Below are 23,059 nucleotides of genomic sequence, written 5' to 3' on the forward strand. Positions count from 1 at the left end.
GACAAAATACCAACAATGGTAATAGCCAAAATACCAACAATGGTAATAGACAACATACCAACAATGGTAATGGATACAATACCAACAATGGTAATAGCCAAAATACTAACAATGGTAATAGACAATATACCAACAATGGTAATAGCCAAAATACCAACGATGGTAATAGATAATATACCAACAATGGTAATGGACAAAATACCAACAATGGTAATAGCCAAAATACCAACAATGGTAATAGCCAAAATATCAACAATGGTAATGGACAAAATACCAACAATGGTAATAGACAAAATACCAACAATGGTAATGGACAAAATACCAATAACGGTAATAGACAACATAGCAATAATGGTAATGCACAAAATACCAACAATGGTAATAGACAATATACCAAAAATGGTAATGGACCAAATACAAACAATGGTAATAGCCAAAATACCAACAATGGTAATGGACAAAATATCAACAATGGTAATAGACAACATAGCAATAATGGTAATGCACAAAATACCAACAATGGTAATCGATAATATACCAACAATGGTAATGGACCAAATACAAACAATGGTAATAGCCAAAATACCAACAATGGCAATAGCCAAAATATCAACAATCGTAATGGACAAAATACCAACAATGGTAATAGACAAAATACCAACAATGGTAATGGACAAAATACCAATAATGGTAATAGCCAAAATACCAACAATGGTAATGGACAAAATACCAACGATGGTAATAGAAAAAATACCAACAATGGTAATGGATAAAACACCAACAATGGTCATAGCCAAAATACCAACAATGGTAATAGACAATATACCAACAATGGTAATGGACAAAATATCAACAATAGTAATAGCCAAAATACTAACGATGGCAATGGGCAATATACCAACAATGGTAATAGACAAACTAAAAATAATTTCCCGAAATTCCCACATTTTTTGGAAATTCCCATTTAAATCAATGTGCCATTTTTCAATGTTCCACAATTCCCACATTTTTCATCTGATTCAAACTGTTCAAACTTCAAAATATGCAGCCTGTTTGGGAATTGTGTGCTCTCCTTCAACAAATATAAAATAAATTCCAGGATTTCAGTTCAACAAGTCAATAACGTCAACAAAGCGCAGCTTTGTGCATTCACGCACAGTATAAAACTTTTGGTGGACAAAATGAGACAAAAAAAAGAGTGGAAGATTTTACATGTAAAAAAAAGTTTTACGTCACAGTTCACACTATGGTGAGTTCAAGAACTGCCAAAATTAGTAAGACAAAACGATGTTCACCAAATAGTGTCATCAGTGCAGCATACACACAAACATATTAAACAGTGGTAGTTCTAACAATTGGGAAGGTTTGTGTCATGTTTGTCCTCAAACAAAAAACATACTAAAACAAAAAAAATATTTCCATTTTCAATCCTTTTATAAAAATGCTCCAGGGAGCCACAAGGGCGGCACTAAAGAGCCGCTGGTTGCTGACCTCCGAGTCAATCTATAGTTTTGCTTTGTGTATAATTGAGAGGCTTTTGGAGATGTTTGTTTGAATATGTCTGACATGGAGTTTCCATGATAGTTTATTATCAATTATTACTCCCAAAAATGTGTTCTCATTTACGATTTCAATTTGGGTACCATCAATACTTATATTCTGTTTAGACGTTATGTTGCTCTTTGTTATGTATGTGCGGTGTTCTAACATGTACCACATGTCGTTGTGCGTGAACCAAATGTGCAGCACTTTTAACTGACAAAACACATTCCATAAGTAATGCGTAGTGAATATGTATGCACCGTGTTGTCTGATGTAATAATAATATTACATCCTTGCATCCTGAGGCCTGCAGCTATCCTCTAGCATGCATTATAAGGCTTCATGTAATAATAATCAAAACACACACGCTTTATAATGTCTTCCGTGTGGTGTAACTGATGTGGATTTCTGGCCTCGGACAGAAGGATGTCACGGCAAAAGAGACGTCGGAGACGGCTTTACCGAACCAAAAGTTGCTTTATTACAAGCGAGTGTCATTAAACAGGTCTGCAGTACCTGGAGGAACCTAGGTAAAAAAAAATGAAGGACTCCTCCCCTGGAGTAGCCAAACCATCAGTTATATAGTCCTTCTTTCTCTGTCTGGGTGTGTTCTAAGTCAGGATAGCGCAACCTGGCCATGTAAGGAGATGTCCGTGTGGAGTGACTGGAAAATAACTGCTTTAAGTCATAACTCAACTGTTGGCGTTGAGCTAGACAGGTGGTTTTTTTCTCAAGGATATGGTTATCACTTTTGCATTCCGAAGTCCCAATTAGGGCCTCTTTCCTATGAGAAGTGATCCAATCCACCTGCGAATGTCAAACTAAGGGGCCTTATCTTATTATGGGCTCAAACTGAAATGGTTGTGTACGGCGGGAGTAGACGGCACAGACAACAAGGGGGAATTGTATTTAAGCTCTATTTTATTTATATATATATATATATATATATATATATATATATATATATATATATATATATATATATATATATATATATATATATATATATATATATATATATATATACATATATATAACTATATACATATATAACTATATATATACATATAACTATATATATATATAACTATATATATAGTTATATATATATATATATATAGTTATATGTATATATATATAGTTATATATATATATATAGTTATATATATATATATAGTTATATATATATATATATATATATATATATATATATATATATATATATATATATATATATATATATATATATATATATATATATATATATATATATATATATATATATATATATATATATATATATATATATATATATATATATAACTATATATATATATAACTATATATATATATATAAACACAAAATAAAAATCAATCAATCAATCAATATTTACTTATATAGCCCTAAATCACGAGGGTCTCAAAGGGCTGCACAAGCCACAACGACAACCTCGGCTCAGATCCCACATCAGGGCAAGGAAAAACTCAACCCAATGGGACAATGAGAAACCTTGGAGGGGACCGCAGATGTGGGGAGCCCCCCTCCTGGACGACCGGTGCAATGGACGTTGAGTGGATCCAGCATAATATTGTGAGAGTCCAGTCCATAGTGGATCTAACATAATAGTGAGAGTCCAGTCCATAGTGGATCTAACATAATAGTGAGAGTCCAGTCCATAGTGGATCTAACATAATAGTGAGAGTCCAGTCCATAGTGGATCTAACATAATAGTGAGAGTCCAGTCCATAGTGGATCTAACATAATAGTGAGAGTCCAGTCCATAGTGGATCTAACATAATAGTGAGAGTCCAGTCCATAGTGGATCTAACATAATAGTGAGAGTCCAGTCCATAGAGAAGAAAACACAGAGAGCAAAGAGAGCATAGAGCATGACGTGGCTTACGGAAGAATACGTTCTGGCCCCCGGATAGCAGGTTGTGCAGGCTTTTGAAGGCAGTCACTGAAGAATGCGCATTGGCATGCGCCCGAGCCATGACAGAAATATCACTATTTACTTAAACTTGGTGGTTTGCTTTCTCCAAGATGAATATGAACATTCACCATACGTAGAACACAATACGAGTTAATTAATTCACTTCCTAACGACTGATACTATACGCCCCCTTGTTGTCTGTGCCGTCTACTCCCCCCGTACACAACAATTTCAGTTTGAGCCCATAATAATTATTTAAAGGCTTAGTGATCACATGCGTGGACAGCACCTTTTAGCTCTTATTTCCAAACTGTGAAATTATTGTGCCGCGTCCGGTCTTCTATCAAACTCACTGGTCGCACGAGCGTGCAGCCGATGCCAGAAGATTGCGCTTACTGCCGCAACAATCATTAAGGTCTGTCCACACACGCTCAGACAAACTCATGCCTAATTCAGACTGAGTCGGGGGAAGTTCTAATCCGCTGAGTTTGGCCGGCGGGGGATGACAGTCACTGAAAGGGAAAGTCTGTGGCAGATGGAGGAGGAGATGCCCGGGAGCAATCCTTGGATGCCAGCTCTCATTTTTGACCCAACCATACGGGCTGCTTGCATGCAATAATCCACGCCTGCGCTGCCACGCCAACTTCAATCCTCTTCCTCCAACAACTAGAGGGAATTTTCCGGAATTTAGTCTTTGTCTTCATGCGGGGGGATTACACTAAAATAGACCTAAATTAATACAAATCTGATGGGCCGCACTTGAAGGCGTTTTCAACATGAAGGATTATTTCGTCGCTCTTTCCTGTGTGGCAGCAACAAAAAAAAAAGACTGCACACACACACACATCTTCACTTGGATTATAAAGCAGTCCTGAAGGGAGCCCGAACCATTATTTATAACGGATATCAGCGTGATATAAGCCAGGGATGTCCAAAGTGCGGCCCGGGGGCCATTTGCGGCCCGCAGGTCATTTTTTAACGGCCCATTTTAAAATACAATTCAAAAAATTCAAAACATAAAAAGTGGTATGAAAGACCAAACAGGTGAAATGTAACAAGAAAATGTTGCAATGTTTACTCTAATAACACAGAGCTGCCATGCAGGCGGTTTCTTTCTTTACAAAATAATAATGAATCAAAATCAATGTTATTATGAATTATTGACCTATCCAAGTCTCCAATGACGTCACATTAAATATTGCACTTTGAGATATTTTTTTGGGGAAAATGTTGCACACTTTGTGTTTGCCGTATAAAAAATTGAGCTGTTTTTTTTTTTTTTTAAAGAAGGGCCTAAAATGAACAAACAAAAAACATAAACAACAATACAACGTATAATTGACGGATAGATCTGTGGCCGTACTTATCAAGCTTCTTAGAGTGCCATTTTACACTTAAGTCCTGAGAATTTGCGAAATTTAGTCCTACTCTCAAACTTAAGAATAAAAGCTTTTTATCAACGTTCTTAAGTCTAAGAATCACTCCTACTCTCCACGATATTTAAGAGACCTTCAGAGGTGTCTTAAGTGGTTAGGAGTTGCCAGCAGGGGATGGCACTGAGGCGAGAGAGACGTGCGCGAACGTTCAGGGAACGGAACAATGTTTTGTTTTTTTTTGATGACGAGCAGCTGATCAAACGGTATCGTTTAGACAGAGCGGATATTATTTTTGTCACAGATTTAACACTTTTCGATTCCTTGTTGATTTCTGCATGTGGCTGCAGTGGGCTAGTATATATAGAGCCACCCACACCAGTTTCAAATTAGTTGCCTAATTAATGAATTGGAAAGAAAATGTTATGAGAGTAGCGTATGTGTGTGGCCGTGAGGTGAGTGACGTCAGTGAGTGTGTGGGCGAGAGAAGAGAGGGAGCGGTAGCGTGAGTGCCGGCGGGGACTAGTTTGTTTTGTATTATTTTGTAGTTTATTGTCAAAATATACACTCCCATTGTCCACTTAAATATTTCCAAGATATTTCTTTATTCTTAGACAACGGATTCCCTTCCGTGATTGGTCATTTCTATGGACACAGAAATGACGTCACCTAAAATTGCGTTTACGGCACATAGTAATGTCGTAATTCAGCTCTGAGTGTGACACTTAAGATTCAGTCCTACACTTCGCTGAAAGTGTGAGTAAGACGCTTGATAACTAACTTTTAAGTGCAGCTTTCAGCGAAGAATTTATTTACTCTTAAGTCAACTCTTAGCAGACTTCTTAGGAGTAATTCTAAGAAGCTTGATAAGTACGGCCCCTGAAGTTGATTTTGAGATTATTGTGTTAAAAGTAAACAGTAAAAAAAATTATAATTTATTTTTTAACACTTTATTTGGTTCCCCAATAATTTTAGTGGGATTTGTTTTAAAGTGTCATCGCTCAAAAAATAATAATGAATTAAAATCAATGGTGTTATGAGTTGTTGACCTTTTTAAGGCTCTAATTATTATATAATCTGAAATATTCCACTTAAAAATTTTATTGGGTGAAAATAATGCATATTTTGTGTTTTTTCCATAAAAAAACAGGGTTTTCTTTGTACAAAAAGAGCATACGGCTTAAATCTTTAAAAACGTTATATTGATAGATAGACCTAATGTTGATCTAGGGATTTAAAACTTGAATAATAATAAAAATAATAATACTGAATAATGACACTTTTTTTTTTACCAAAACCCTTTGGGGTCCCTGGGATCAAGCCTGAGTGGAGGCCTAAATGTATATTTTTTATACATATATTGTATTGGTTTTTAAAATAAAAAAAATATCAAAATGGCCCCCGCATGCTTTAATTTTTCAGTGTGCGGCCCTCAGTGGAAAAAGTTTGGACACCCCTGATATAAGCGAAAAGATCTCCAATATCAGTTCTAATACAATCAGTCCTGCAGTGTATTTACTTGTGCAAAGCTGGAAAAACTGTTAATATTTACATTTCCTCCAATAAATACATGAGGATGGTCTTTTCTTGTATTTTAAGGAAGTCATTTACAAAAGGTAACTAGGAGCTGGACCAGGCCTGGGCAATTATTTTGACTTGGGGTGGCACATTTTGAGAAAACAATGTGTCTGGGGGCCGCTATATCTATTTTTATGAACACTAATACAAAACCTCACAATAATGTCTGATTGAATGCTAAAAACGTTATGACAGACCACTTTAAACAGAACGAAATTTAACATTTTTTTACTGACTGAGACACCCAGAATTTACATGAAAATAAAGAATGTGGGATTTACAATATTAACTATGAAGGATAAAACACTGAATATTGACAACATATGAACATCACACCCCCTCTCCATCCACATATTTTACAATCAAGCCAAACGCAACAAAAATGCAACAAACACAGAAAAATAAGAACGCTAAGGGTAAAAAAAAAAAGCTTGTGCTGCTATAAAAATGCTGCCCCCGGGCTTTAATTTGCCCAGGTCTGAGCTTGACGCTACACAAAAGCTAAGCACATAATAGCACACGAGCTAGTGTCCTTAATTAAACAACATTGTGGTCAAAAACACGATAATTGTCAAAATAAACAAGAATCAAATGCTTATAAATGTATATTATAGGATTTAAGCTTTTGAGGTGGCGTGACCGTTTGTTTTTGGCGACACCTAATGTCTACAACAATTCATTAAATTAAGTTCATGACTCATTGAATTGAATGATGCGGACACGTTTGTTACTGGATACTTTCTAATATGCTTCTGACTTGGAGACATTGCATGTGTAAGTAATATGCAACTGTAGTTATTTGATACTTGTTTATATTAGCAAATGTTGTGTTTTGGACTGCAATTATTATGTATGTCTATCTAGCTTGCTATTGTGTGCTTAGCTGTTGTGTAGCTGCTAGCTGCTAGCATCCTACTGTATATCCTACTATGTTTACCTCTTAGAAATGACTTCATTGAAACACAAGAAAATATCAAAGTTGTGTGCTTATTTGAGGATATTGAGATGTTAACCGGCTGTCAAGCTTTGCACAAGTAAACAACGTATCAGAGATTTTAGATGCAAACCGATATAATCCGAAAATTTAAATCAAAATTGTAATCTTAAATATGAATCCAAATGTTACATCGAAACTTAAGTCTTCTATCTAAATGTTCAATCAAAATCTAAATGTTAAATCTAACCATGAATATTGACTCTAAATCTAAAAACTAAATCTAAATCTTATATCCAAATGCTAAATCTAAACCTAAATGTCCAATGTAAACCTAAAAATGAAATATAAATATAAATATTGAATCAAAATCTAAAATATAAATATAAATCTTAGATGTAAATCTAAAGGTAAATCGAAATTTAAATGTGAGTGTTAAATGCTCATGACTCATTAAGTTGAACGATGCGGACACGTTTGTTACTGGACACTTTCTAGTATGCTTAATTAACCCTTGGCGACATTGAATGTGTGAGTAATATGCAACTGTAATTATTTGATACTGATTAAGATTAATTTTAGAATTTTGATGACATGTTTTAAATAGGTTCAAATCCAATCTGCACTTTGTTAGAATATATAACAAATTGGACCAAGCTATATTTCTAACAAAGACAAATCATTATTTCTTCTAGATTTTCCAGAACAAAAATTTTAAAAGAAATTCAAAAGACTTTGAAATAAGATTTAAATTTAATTCTACAGATTTTCTAGATTTGCCAGAATATTTTTTTTGAATTTTAATCATAATAAGTTTGAAGAAATATTTCACAAATATTCTTCGTCGAAAAAACAGAAGCTAAAATGAAGAATTAAATTAGAATATATGTATTATTCTTTACAATAAAACATTTTTTTTACTTGAACATTGATTTAAATTGTCAGGAAAGAAGAGGAAGGAATTCAAAAGGTAAAAAGGTATATGTGTTTAAAAATCCTAAAATCATTTTTAAGGTTGTATTTTTTTCTCTAAAATTGTCTTTCTGAAAGTTATAAGAAGCAAAGTAAAAAAATGTATGAATTTATTTAAACAAGTGAAGACCAAGTCTTTAAAATATTTTCTTGGATTTTCAAATTCTATTTGAGTTTTGTCTCTCTTAGAATTAAAAATGTCGGGCAAAGCGAGACCAGCTTGCTAGTAAATAAATAAAATGTAAAAAATATTTGAGCTATTTTTAGAACAGGCCAGCGGGCTACTCATCTGGTCCTTACGGGCTATCTGGTGCCCGCGGGCACCGCGTTGGTGACCCCTGATGTATGGTAATCAACAGAAAGATATTGTTCTAACCCAAGGACTTCAAAGCGGAGAGAAGGCAGGATCTGCCCAATTTCCAGACGACCTCTTTTTGAACCTCCTTTTTGAACTGTTTTTACGAACTCTTTTTGAACTGTTTTACGAACTCTTTTTGAACTGACCTTTTCTAATAAAGGAGGACTTGTACAATCTTTCGCCGGAGCGTGGGTGACACTGTAAGAGGTTACAGGTCGACACGTTTCTCCTCAATTGAGCCAAATTGAATTCTGTCTCTGTTTGATTCTTTGCTTCTCGTCTTGTTTAACAGATGTCATCAGTGTTTGAACCTGACAGTGTTTTTGTGTCGGGTCTCCGCAGGTCTACGCCATCCTCGTGAGTCACCCGCCCCAGTCCAATGACCACCTGACTCCGACACCCGTTTCCTACACCGCAGGCTTCTACCGCATCCCTGTGGTCGGGCTCACCACTCGCATGTCCATCTACTCAGACAAGGTAAGTGAAGGCTGAGAAGGTGTTGAAGAGATACGGGCCGGGAGGGAAGAGGAACGCAGATGGACAAAGAGGCGGGGAGTCAGGAACTCCCCCGGGGCGACTTCAAAGGCTTCAAGCGTTAAACGGTCCATCACTGCCCATTAGAGGAGAAATGATTGAGTGAGTTAGCAGCTGGAAATAGAAAAAAACTCCATTTATATTGTCCTTGACCTGAATTTTGTTTTTATGAAGCTGCAACCACTTATAATTAAATTTTAAAGGCATCACATAAATAAAATCCCAAGTACCAACCTTTAAAAGCGGGAGCTATCAGATGTGATCATCCCACCTATCAGTCTTTGGTGTCCTGCCTGTATGTAATATTTTATGACTTCAAATGAGCACATTCAGGCTGCTGTAATGTTCAATTGTCAATCACAAGGGAGTTGGAGATCATACTGTAGCCAAAAAAGACCAGAAGGATTGTCAAAAAAATCCTTGAAATGTGTATCAGGTCAATAAATCAAGTTAATTGGCAAATGGGCCATTGGAAGCTGCACGTCTGGCGGCTTAAAAGGGACTCAAGTAAATCATTCTGCCGGATCTCGAGTTCCTCTCGAGTGATTGATGTCGTACTCGGTGTTCTCCATGTCTGTCCCATGCATTTTGGGCTTTTTAAACAATCTAGCCATTTGCATGTCGCAGTGGTTCAAATACAAAACCCAAAAGCAGTGAAGTTGTCACGTTGGTGTAAATGGTAAATAAAAAGAGAATACAACAAATCCTTTTCAACTTATATTCAATCGAATAGACTGCAAAGACAAGATATTTAATGTTGGAACTGAGAAACTAATTTTGTTTTTGCAAATAATCGTTAACTTGGAATTTATTGGCAGCAACACATTGCAAAAAAAGTTGTCACAGGGGCATTTTTACCACTGTGTTACATGGCCTTTCCTTTTAACAACACTCAGTAAAGGTTTGGGAACTGAGGAGACACATTTTTGAAGTTTTTCAGATGGAATTCTTTCCCATTCTTGCTTGATGTACAGCTTAAGTTGTTCAACAGTCCGGTGGTCTCCCTTGTGCTATTTTAGGCTTCATAATGCGCCACACATTTCCAATGGGAGACAGGTCTCGACTAGAGGAAGGCCACACTTTTTTACTACGAATCCAAGCTGTTGTAATGGGGCTTGGCGTTGTCTTGCTGAAATAAGCAGGGGCGTCCATGATAACGTTGCTTGGATGGCAACATATGTTGCCCCAAAACCTGTATGTACCTTTCAGCATTAATGGTGCCTTCACAGATGTGTAAGTTACCCATGCCTTGGGCACTAATACACCCCCATACCATCACACATGCTGGCTTTTGAACTTTGCTCCTACAACAGTCCGGATGGTTCTTTTCCTCTTTGGTCCGGAGGACACGACGTCCACAGTTTCCAAAAACAATTTGAAATGTGGACTCGTCGGACCACAGAACACTTTTCCACTCTGCATCAGTCCATCTTAGATGAGCTCAGGCCCAGCGAAGCCGGTGGCGTTTTTGGGTGTTGTTGATAAATGGCTTTGGCTTTGCATAGTACAGTTTTAACTTGCACTTACAGATGTAGCGACCAACTGTAGTTACTGACAGTGGTTTTCTGAAGTGTTCCTGGGCTCATGTGGCGATATCCTTTTCACACTGATGTCGGTTCATGCAGTCTGTTGGAATACATCTATTTCTCTTTGCATGTGTCTTTCACTGTGATGTTACTTCATGATTGTGTCACTCATGAACATTACATTGCTGTAAACAACGCTGTTACTTCATGATTGTGTTACTCATGAACATTACATTGCTGTAAACAACGCTGTTACTTCATGATTGTGTTACTCATGAACATTACATTGCTGTAAACAACGCTGTTACTTCATGATTGTGTCACTCATGAACATTACATTGCTGTAAACAACGCTGTTACTTCATGATTGTGTCACTCATGAACATTACATTGCTGTAAACAATGCTGTTACTTCATGATTGTGTCACTCGTGAACATTACATTGCTGTAAACAACGCTGTTACTTCATGATTGTGTCACTCATCAACATTACATTTCTGTAAACAATGCTGTTATTCCATGATTGTGTCACTCATGAACATTAAATCGTTGTAAACAACGCTGTTACTTCATGATTGTGTCACATATGAACATTAAATTGTTGTAAACAACGCTGTTACTTCATGATTGTGTCACATATGAACATTACATTGCTGTAAACAACGCTGTTACTCCATGATTGTGTCACTCATGAACATTAAATCGTTGTAAACAACGCTGTTACTTCATAATTGTGTCACATATGAACATTACATTGCTGTAAACAACGCTGTTACTTCATGATTGTGTCACTCATGAACATTATATTTCTGTAAACAACGCTGTTACTTCATGATTGTGTCACTCATGAACATTAAATTGTTGTAAACAACGCTGTTCATAATTGTGTCACTCATCAACATTACATTTCTGTAAACAACGCTGTTATTTCATGATTGTGTCACTCGTGAACATTACATTGCTGTAAACAATGCTGTTACTTCATGATTGTGTCACTCATGAACATTACATTGCTGTAAACAACGCTGTTACTTCATGATTGTGTCACGTATGAACATTACATTGCTGTAAACAACGCTGTTATTTCATGATTGTGTCACTCGTGAACATTACATTGCTGTAAACAATGCTGTTACTTCATGATTGTGTCACTCATGAACATTACATTGCTGTAAACAACGCTGTTACTTCATGATTGTGTCACTCATCAACATTACATTGCTGTAAACAACGCTGTTACTTCATGATTGTGTCACATATGAACATTACATTGCTGTAAACAACGCTGTTACTTCATGATTGTGTCACATATGAACATTACATTGCTGTAAACAACGCTGTTACTTCATGATTGTGTCACATATGAACATTAAATTGTTGTAAACAACGCTGTTACTTCATGATTGTGTCACTCATGAACATTAAATTGTTGTAAACAACGCTGTTACTTCATGATTGTGTCACATATGAACATTAAATTGTTGTAAACAACGCTGTTACTTCATGATTGTGTCACTCATGAACATTAAATTGTTGTAAACAACGCTGTTGCTTCATGATTGTGTCACATATGAACATTAAATTGTTGTAAACAACGCTGTTACTTCATGATTGTGTCACATATGAACATTAAATTGTTGTAAACAACGCTGTTACTTCATGATTGTGTCACTCATGAACATTAAATTGTTGTAAACAACGCTGTTGCTTCATGATTGTGTCACATATGAACATTAAATTGTTGTAAACAACGCTGTTGCTTCATGATTGTGTCACATATGAACATTAAATTGTTGTAAACAACGCTGTTACTTCATGATTGTGTCACATATGAACATTAAATTGTTGTAAACAACGCTGTTACTTCATGATTGTGTCACTCATGAACATTACATTGCTGTAAACAACGCTGTTACTTCATGATTGTGTCACTCATGAACATTAAATTGTTTTAAACAACGCTGTTGCTTCATGATTGTGTCACTCATGAACATTACATTGCTGTAAACAACGCTGTTACTTCATGATTGCGGCATGGCGTAGTGGGTAGAGCGCCCGTGTCAGAAACCTGAGGGTTGCAGGTTCGCTCCCCGCCTCTTACCATGCCGTTGTGTCCTTGGGCAGGACACTTCACCCTTGCCCCCGGTGCCGCTCACACCGGTGAATGAATGTTGAATGAATGATAGGTGGTGGTCGGAGGGGCCGTAGGCGCAAATTGGCAGCCACGCTTCTGTCAGTCTACCCCAGGGCAGCTGTGGCTACGAAAGTAGCTTACCACCACCAGGTGTGAATGAATGATGGGTTTTTAACATGTAAAGCGACTTTGGGTACTTAGAAAAGCGCTATATAAATCCCAGGTATTATTATTATTATTATTATGATTGTGTCACTCATGAACATTACATTGCTGTAAACAACGCTGTTACTTCATGATTGTGTCACTCATGAACATTACATTGCTGTAAACAACGCTGTTACTTCATGATTGTGTCACTCATGAACATTACATTGCTGTAAACAACGCTGTTACTTCATGATTGTGTCACTCATCAACATTACATTGCTGTAAACAACGCTGTTACTTCATGATTGTGTCACATATGAACATTACATTGCTGTAAACAACGCTGTTACTTCATGATTGTGTCACATATGAACATTACATTGCTGTAAACAACGCTGTTACTTCATGATTGTGTCACATATGAACATTAAATTGTTGTAAACAACGCTGTTACTTCATGATTGTGTCACTCATGAACATTAAATTGTTGTAAACAACGCTGTTACTTCATGATTGTGTCACATATGAACATTAAATTGTTGTAAACAACGCTGTTACTTCATGATTGTGTCACTCATGAACATTAAATTGTTGTAAACAACGCTGTTGCTTCATGATTGTGTCACATATGAACATTAAATTGTCGTAAACAACGCTGTTACTTCATGATTGTGTCACATATGAACATTACATTGCTGAAAACAACGCGGTCACTGTTATATAAGTTTGACGCAGCAGCTGGCTGACACGCTGGCTTTGAATCGGTTCTAAAGAATATCTTAGTTGTGAGCTAAATGGTAGAAACATGATTCTAGTGGATGTGAATTAAAGTCATCTTACCTTCATCTTACTTCCTTTTAAATCACATTTCTCGGCGAGCCGAGACGCGCCTATCGGTCGTGTCACTCTCCCAGGACAGAGTGACTTTGTGATGGGTGATGAGCCAAGAAGACCGCCAACGAGGAATCGTCGAACAAAAAGCTTTATTTGTTTCAGCGAGCCTCAGACTAGAACTGCAGTTTCCAGGAGAAAGAGTACGGGCCTGATTAGGGACGGCTGTCCTTAAATACCTTTTACACAAAGACAATAACTCCTTGTAATTCTAGCCTTAGGAGCCGGCCAGTCTGGACAAAGCCCAGTTTGTTGCTTGGCCAGTCATCCTATTTCCTCTGATCGTTTTGAGTCGGGTGACTTCCGACCCCTATCCTCTACTCCTACCTGTGAGGGCTTCCTACCAGATGTTGCTCATGTGTTTACACTTCTTCCTAAAATCCAAGCCTGCATTCCTTTAGGATTCCAATGTCCTGGGGGAAAGGGCCACCACTCTCTAGAGAGCTTGTGATGGACATTTGCACCTGATGCTATTTAAGGGCACATTTCCTAAATAAGATCATCTGTGACCAAAAATACAAATGCATGCTAGTTCACAATCATATAAGAAAATGGTACACGGTATAATTCACCACAAAGTGTTCCTACTGTGTATTTTAGCAGTAATATAATATTACAAAGACTGGACAATACTGTCTGATGACAAGACCTGACCTAGATTTGGAGATCACTTTGATTTAAATTAAACATGTTATTTATTTAATAATATATGGCATGCTGTAGAACTCATTTTAATTTCAGAATGCTGTCCTTTTTTCGAACAAAAACATTTTACTTCAGAAAATGTTTTCTTCCGATACGTGACGGATGTATTGAAGTGTTTCCATTATGAGTTCATTCACATCTTGTATAGGCCCTCATGAAGAAATCACTTGAGGCCAGACTCTATCAGTGAGTATTGTTGTAGTCTAATTTTTCATTTCTTGCAACTGACGTGAATTGTGACATGTACATTTTTCTTCTATGATTGTGAACTAGCATGCATTTGTATTTGGTCACAGGATCTTTTAGGGGATTATTCTATTAAGGAAATATGCCCTTAGATATCTTTGGGTGCAGATGTCCATCACAGCTCATCCAGAGAGTGATGGCTGTTGCCCACAGTGCATTGGGGAACTTAAAGGATAGCAGCAGTTGGAGTTTAGGAGGAAGTGTATATATAATAACGACATCTGGAAGGAGCCCCCACAGGTAGGAGTAGAGATGAGGGGTCGGAGCTCACCCGACTCAAACTGAGCAGAAGGATAAGTTCGGGAAATAGATTGACTGGCCAAACAACAAACTGGGCTTTGTCCAGACTGGCCGGCCCCAAGGTTAGAATTACAAAGAGTAAGGGTCTTTGTGTAAAAGGTATTTAAGGACAGTGGTCGGAGAGGACATCAGAAGAGTAATCTTTTGGATTGCCAGCTTTGCACAGATACAAAACTACAGATAAGTGTGTGATAATATATACATAATTATTCTAACACTTACTCAAATGGTTTCAATTCACGGTTAAAAAGGAGAGAAGAAAAAGAAGCTACGCTCAGGAACTAATTGAGCATGTTTTGGTAGACGGACATGATCAGAGGATAACTCACCAGGTGTGTTCAGCTACGTCACCATCATCTGCCTTGTTCTCCCCAGAGCATCCACCTGTCCTTCTGCGACCGTCCCCCCGTACTCCCCACCAAGCACACGTGTTTCGATCTGATGCGCGAGTTCAACTGGAACCACATCATTCCTGATCGTGAGCGACGACCACGAGGGGAGGGCCGCTCAGAAGAGGCTGGAGACCCTCCTGGAGGAGAGGGAAACCAAGGTGAGACGCTCCCAGAGGGTCTTAGACCTGAGGGGTCTTCTGTGTATATGATTGTTTCCCTCTCTGTTACGTGGCCACATCTCTCTCTCACCATTGTGTAATCGTTGCTAACATTCAAGAGACATCAACAGCGTCTAATGTGGTCCACTCTTGACAAAAGTGTGTGCGTTTATTTGCTCATCTTCACATTGCTTTTCACCATAGTCCGAAATTATCCCATGTCTCTCAGTATTGGAGCCAAATAGGTGACTTTGACGTGTGAGGCTTTACAAACCATCAACGACACGTTACTGTGGGAGTCATTTTCCACTTAGGCCATGTCTACACTAAGCCGGATAACCCCTTAAACGAATAATCATTTAGCCTAAGCTCCGTTTCAGCCACACTAAACCAGCGTTTAAGGTAACCCTCCTCGGACACAGGTATTTCTTGAATTTCCGGCTCTTAGCTTTGTATGGACTCATTGATCGTTTACAAACTGAGTTCGGATAGGAAGTGACGTCAGAAAGACCACGCCCCACACAGGAAGTGACGTCAGAAAGTAACGCGCCACAGCCAGCTTCATAATAAAGCGGTTTCGTAACTCAGAGGTAACCACTGGAAATATGGAGGCGAGTCATCCAGACATGCCCGTGTTTCTCCTTCCGTCTGTACATATGCTTGTGGAAATCACACATGAATACTTTAAGACAGGGGTGTCCAAAGTGCGGCCCCGGGGGCCATTTGCGGCCCGCAGCTAATCGTTTACCGGCCCGCCACACATTCTGGAAATAATATTGTAAAAATAAAAAAGAACATTAAAAAAAGTGGAATGAGGTGAAATCTAACGAGAGAAAGTTGCAATGTTGACACAAAAGCTGCCATGCAGGCCGTTTTTTTTTGTCTTTTGTCTTTCTTCATTTTTATTTTAAATAAATAAAAAAATGATAAATTATTTATTTTTATTTTCATGCCATTGCTCAAAAAATAATAATAATGACAAAAAAATCCATGTTATAATGAATTATTTTCAGGGCTCCAATTACTTCAAATATTTCACTTTAAAATGTTTTATGTGGTAAATATTGCATATATTGTGTAGGAGCCATATAAAAACATCAAAGTTTTCTTTGACAAAAGCGCATAAAACAAACAAAATAATAGTCCCAGCATAAAATGGACAGATGTATCTGAATTTGATCTCGTAACTTAAGTGTTGAAAGTAAAAGAAAAACCTAGTAAAAAATGTATCACTTTATGAGTGGGGCACCTTTGGATCCCAAATATATTTAGTGACTTTTTATTTATCTTTTCACTGTGATTACTCAAAAATATGAAATAATTCAAATCAATGGTGTCCTGCATTATTGATCTTTTAGGGCTCTAATTACTAAATACTGCATATTTCAGTTTTACTATAAAAAAAACTAAGTTGTTTTTGACAGAAAAGCCATAAAACATTTTTTTTTTATTTGTATTACTTTATATCAACTTGAAGTTGATATAGAGATTTACTGTAAGCGTTAAATAATTAAAAAATAAAAATAATCTGACTCATTTTTTTACATTTTAATGACTGAGACCGATTATGGTCCCCGGGACCCCTAAAGGTAAAATAAATTTAAAAAAACATATATTTTGTTATGGTTTGAAAATGAAAAATATCAAAATGGCCCCCACATGCTTTAATTTTTCCGTGTGCGGCCCTCGGTGGAAAAAGTTTGGACACCCCTGCTTTAAGAGAAAGCGATTGCAGCTATTTGGGATACAACACTTCTCAGACGGCAAGAGGACTTTCCAATGTCCGGCCGGGTCAGCTGTGATTCTACTTACCGAAAAACTTTGTCCATTTTTCCAAGGGGAGACAACGAGAATGCGGGCTCCCGTGGATGTGATACAAAAAGGTAGCGTGTGCTTAGAGTATTACCTGGCCAATGAGGGAAGACTACGGAAAACGGCGAATGCTTTTGGACTGGCAAAAGCAGACTGTATCAGTTATTGTCCACCATGTATGTCGTGGACTCAACGTCTAGGTCCTGTTGCGTCAGACCAGTTCTTCCTCCAAGGGAATCTAAGTTACTGGTCAATTCCAAATTCTTTCGATGACATATATGCTGAGTAAGAAGGACCATCAAGACAGAATTGGAATATTTTCAAGTTTATACCAAAGCTTTAGGAGATCAGCTTAACCAATACATTCATATCGGCTGCTCTAGTTGATCTGGCATTCCAAGGGGAAAACCAACTTCTTTTCACACAAAGAAAACCCCCATCTCCTCCTCGCACCACTGATAAGAAACCAGTGGGGGAGGTCTTCACATTCCAACGTAAGACACAAAACAGACACAAGAGAAACTAGTACATACTTGCCAACCCTCCCGTTTTTAGCGGGAGAATCCCGGTATTCAGCGCTTCTCCCGACAACCTCCCGGCAGAGATTTTCTCCCGACAAACTCCCGGTATTCAGCCGGAGCTGGAGGCCACGCCCCCTCCAGCTCAATGCGGACCTGAGTGGGGACAGCCGTTCTCACGTCCGCGTTCCCAGCAGCTTGCCTGCCCAATGACGTCATAACATCTACGGCTTTTAGAGAGTAGAGTGCACAACGAGGAGAGAGAGTTCTTGGTTTCTTATTTGGGTTTATGGTTAGGCAGTTTCAATAACGTCCTCCCAGCGCGGTAACAACACACAACAACAGCAGTCACGTTTAGTCTACCGCAAAGCAGTTCGTCTGCCGTAAACAGCAATGTTGTGACACTCTTAAACAGGACAATACTGCCACCTACTGGATAGCCTGCAGAACACTGAAATTCAAGTATGTCTTTTATTTGTATGTATTATAAAATAAAATAAAAAATTAAAAAAAATATATAGCTAGAATTCACTGAAAGTCAAGTATTTCATACATACATATATATATATATATATATATATATATATATATATATATATATATATATATATATATATATATATAATATATATATATATATATATATATATATATATATATATATATATATATATATATATATATATATATAATATATATATATATATATATATATATTATATATATATATATGAAATACTTGATTTGGTGAATTCTAGCTGTATATGTCAAGTATTTCACACATATATATATATATATATATATATATATATATATATATATATATAATATATATATATATATATATATATATAATATATATATATATATATATATATATATATATAATATATATATATATATATATATATATATATATATATATATATATATATATATATATATATATATATATATGAAATACTTGATTTGGTGAATTCTAGCTGTAAATATACTCTCCTCTTAACCACGCCCTTAGCTTATTTGTATGTATAATAAAATAGAAAATAAAATAAAAATATATATATAGCTAGAATTCACTGAAAGTCAAGTATTTCATACATATATATATATATATATATATATATATATATATATATATATATATATATATAATATATATATATATATATATATATATATATGAAATACTTGATTTGGTGAATTCTAGCTGTATATGTCGAGTATTCCACACACACATATATATATATATATATATATATATATATATATATATATATATATATATATATATATATATATATATATATATATATATATATATATATATATATATATATATATATATATATGAAATACTTGATTTGGTGAATTCTAGCTGTAAATATACTCTCCTCTTAACCACGCCCTTAGCCCCCCCCCCCCCCCCCCCCCCCCCTCTAGTCCATTGGAGGTCTCACGGTTGGCAAGAATGAACTAGTAAAATATAAAAAGGAAAAGTACTAGCTACTCTAAACATGGCTATGTAAAAAGAAAGAACTCTTAAACATGAATGCATCCTTCCACAGTCCAGCGTATATAAAGCCACCAAAAAGGAATGGACAATGAAGGTGAAGGAAAAAGAGTGAGGAGTGTCCTGACCAGATATCTAGATCCCTAGATTGATTAATGCTAAACGTTCTTTATCACATTGTTTACGTGTCCATTAAAGATGTGATTAATTTATGACGTCTCAGGTGTGATTCACTACAATAGTCACACTGGATTCCAGTTCATTGAAATACCACAACACTGGATATTGTTCATATAAGTTACATTTAAGAACTTGCACACAAAGCAACACTGGAGGTGACTATGACGTGCGCATTTCCCGCGCATGCGTACTACGTCGCTTTTCCCCGGCTGACGGAGCGGGTGAGGGGGTCTTAAACGACCATTGCGTGTGTGGATTTACCTTGGATAACCTTAGCCGGCTTAGTGTAGAAGGAGCCTTAGTGCTTTTGTGTTTATCGTTTTGGGTCCTTTTACATAATGCTGATGCATGTGTTGCTCTGAGCACTGAAACGCTGACGTTTCCCGACTCAGAACTGGCTGGATGACACAAAAAGGGTCTCAGAGGACGGGAAGAAAAGCAGTTTAATAAGCAGAAACGACCCCGGGGGGGTGCGTTGCATTCTTTACACTCTCGTTGTCACTCTCTGGGCTTCTTTTGCTGTAATTGTGTATCAAGAGTGAAATGAGTCCCGATTGGGGAGGTTGAATTAAATCTGAAGGCGAAGACGCGACCAGTACGACTGGCACTCGAGGCAATTAACAGGAAGGCTGTGAGAGCTGTTGAAACAAGTGACCTGGAACACCGCTGATTAACGCTGATTAACACAAGGCTGTTTTTTCCTCTCAACACACCGGGTAGTGCTTCTTGTTATTTTTAATGCTACTGATGACGTCAGCACGCTCACTTCCTGCATTAGAGAGGAGACATAAATTTACTCAGACCCCAGGAAGTTCTCTTTATGCATGGGTAAGTTCTGGATTCCAGAATGAAGCTCAATGAATGAACCTTCCCAACTATGGATTATTTGACACGGATGCTAATTGATGCATCATTTGACAATAACCCTAGGGTTAGGGTTAGGGTTACCCTAAACCTAACCCTAACCCTAACCCATACTTGCCAACCCTCCCGTTTTTAGCGGGAGACTCCCGGTATTCAGCGCCTCTCCCGACAACCTCCCGGCAGAAACGTTCTCCCGACAAACTCCCGGTATTCAGCCGGAGCTGGAGGCCACGCCCCCTCCAGCTCAATGCGGACCCGAGTGGGGACGGCCTGTTCTCACGTCCGCTTTCCCACAATATAAACAGCTTGCCTGCCCAATGACGTCATAACATCTAGGGCTTTTATAGAGTGCACAACTGCGCACACAACAAGGAGACGAAGCAGAAGAACGAGGAAGTTACAGACATGGCGACGACGCCGTCGACGAGCAAGATGAAGAACTACGCTTGCAGGTTCCAAAACGAACGGAAACAAGAATTTCAGTTCATCCAGGACAGTTCGAAGGGGGAGGGGTATGTAATTATGTTGCCTGTACATTTTGTAGAACAGACTTCTCCATTGAACACGGTGGCCGAAATGATATACTCAGACATGAACGGAGAAGTTAAACAGGACAATGCTGCCATCTACTGGATAGCCTCCGGAACACTGAAATTCAAGTATTTATTTTATTTATATGTATAATAAAATATATATATATATAGCTAGAACTCACTGAAAGTCAAGTATTTCATACATATATATATACATATATATATATATATATATATATATATATATATATATATATATATATATATATATATATATATATATATATATATATATATATATATATATATATATATATATATAGGGATGATGTTTGATAAGGAATTATCGAGTTCGAGCCTATTATCGAATCCTCTTATCGAATCGATTCCTTATCGATTCTCTTATGGAGTCCAGACAGGTTGTTGTATATGGAAAAAAACACACAATATTTGGTTTAACAAAAGCTCACTTTTATTATATAATAAAAAATTAAATCTAATAAATAAATAAATATTGACTGTTACCCACCTAAAAAAATAAAATAAAATAAATAAATATTGACTGTTGTTACCCAAAGTATATTAAGTGTGATTTTTCAGAGAAACAAATATATACAGTAACACAAAAACAACCTGTCTCTGTGATCACTATAGGTGTATAAATAATAATATAGTGTTAAATAAAATCAGTCCCTTGGGCACAAAACTGAAAATAATACAGCTCTCCAAATAGTGCACTTCTGCTGCTATTGGAACATAACTGTTTGTTATGATGCTTTGACATTTTTGCACTTTATTTCTTTATTGAAAGAACATTCTATGAAGAGAAAAGTTCTTTGCAAATGTGGTTACAATGCTAATAAACGAAAAGTTAAAGCTAAAAAAAGAAATACACTTTATTGAGTTAACATTATTTCTCTATGGGGGAAAAATGTTATGAGCTAGAGAATATAACAACTACACTACCCAGCATGCAACGGGAGTTACGAGCATGCGCGGTAGCCCCGAAAAGTGTTGCATGTTGCCACGCTGTGAAAGTAAACGTCAAGAACTCAGCCAACACGCCTCGTCTGTATTATTTATAATTAGACAAACACATCTACAGTGTCATTTTGTTTTGTTTACAAGGAAAGAAAAACAAAAGTTAAAAAAGGGAGATATGTTGTATATATATGTATGTGCTGCGGTTGCTTTAAGAACGTTGCGACAGCTGCCGTAAAGGAGGTGCGTTGCTAGCCTGGTTGCTATGTTTCCGGTTGGTGGTAAAAGTGTTCGTCATGTGTTTTACCCTGCTAAAATCTCTCAGTAAAGTTATTCATTGGATTATAGCTTTTGTTTTGAACTTTATTACACCTTGGAGCGCTTTTTCCCGTCCATTGTTTTCCTGCTTTTCGCTATCTGCGCCTAATGACTGAGCTACGTGACGTCATTTATTGTGATGTCCCACGGAGCATTTCTGGTCGGGACGGGATTCGAATAAAGAATCAACTCTTTTCCTTTACTATAGTGGTCTCGATAACGGGTACCGGTTCCCAAAAAGGGATTCGAGTCCGAGGACTCGGTTCTTTTCTTATCAAACAACCGGGAAAACCGGTTTCGAGTATCATCCCTATACATATATATATATGAAATACTTGAGTTGGTGAATTCTAGCTGTAAATATACTCTCCTCTTAACCGCGCCCCCCCAACCACGCCCACACCCACACCCACGGAGGTCTCAAGGTTGGCAAGTATGCCCTAACCCTAACCTTTTTAGTTGAATATGTGGTTACAAAAACATGTTCTGATGTTGTGAAGTTTGCCTGTAACGAGGGTTGTCCCGATACTTACACTTACACTTAGACTTAGACTTAGACAAACTTTATTGATCTACAAGGGAAATTGATCCCAATATCGGTATAGCTCGGTTG

The 23,059-nt window shown here is 37.1% G+C and overlaps 1 protein-coding gene across 1 annotated transcript in view; it reads left to right on the forward strand.

The window, feature by feature from the left end:
* The window catches only part of grin1a (glutamate receptor, ionotropic, N-methyl D-aspartate 1a), a 114,105-nt gene that overhangs the window by 11,902 nt on the left and 79,144 nt on the right, over window positions 1-23,059 (forward strand). The window contains 3 exon segments of the mRNA XM_062031695.1: window positions 9,034-9,168; window positions 15,553-15,648; window positions 15,650-15,727. Of these exon segments, the coding sequence (XP_061887679.1) occupies window positions 9,034-9,168; window positions 15,553-15,648; window positions 15,650-15,727 (309 nt within the window).

This window comes from Entelurus aequoreus, linkage group LG21 (assembly GCF_033978785.1).
Source record: "Entelurus aequoreus isolate RoL-2023_Sb linkage group LG21, RoL_Eaeq_v1.1, whole genome shotgun sequence".
In the NCBI taxonomy this organism is placed as follows: domain Eukaryota; kingdom Metazoa; phylum Chordata; class Actinopteri; order Syngnathiformes; family Syngnathidae; genus Entelurus; species Entelurus aequoreus.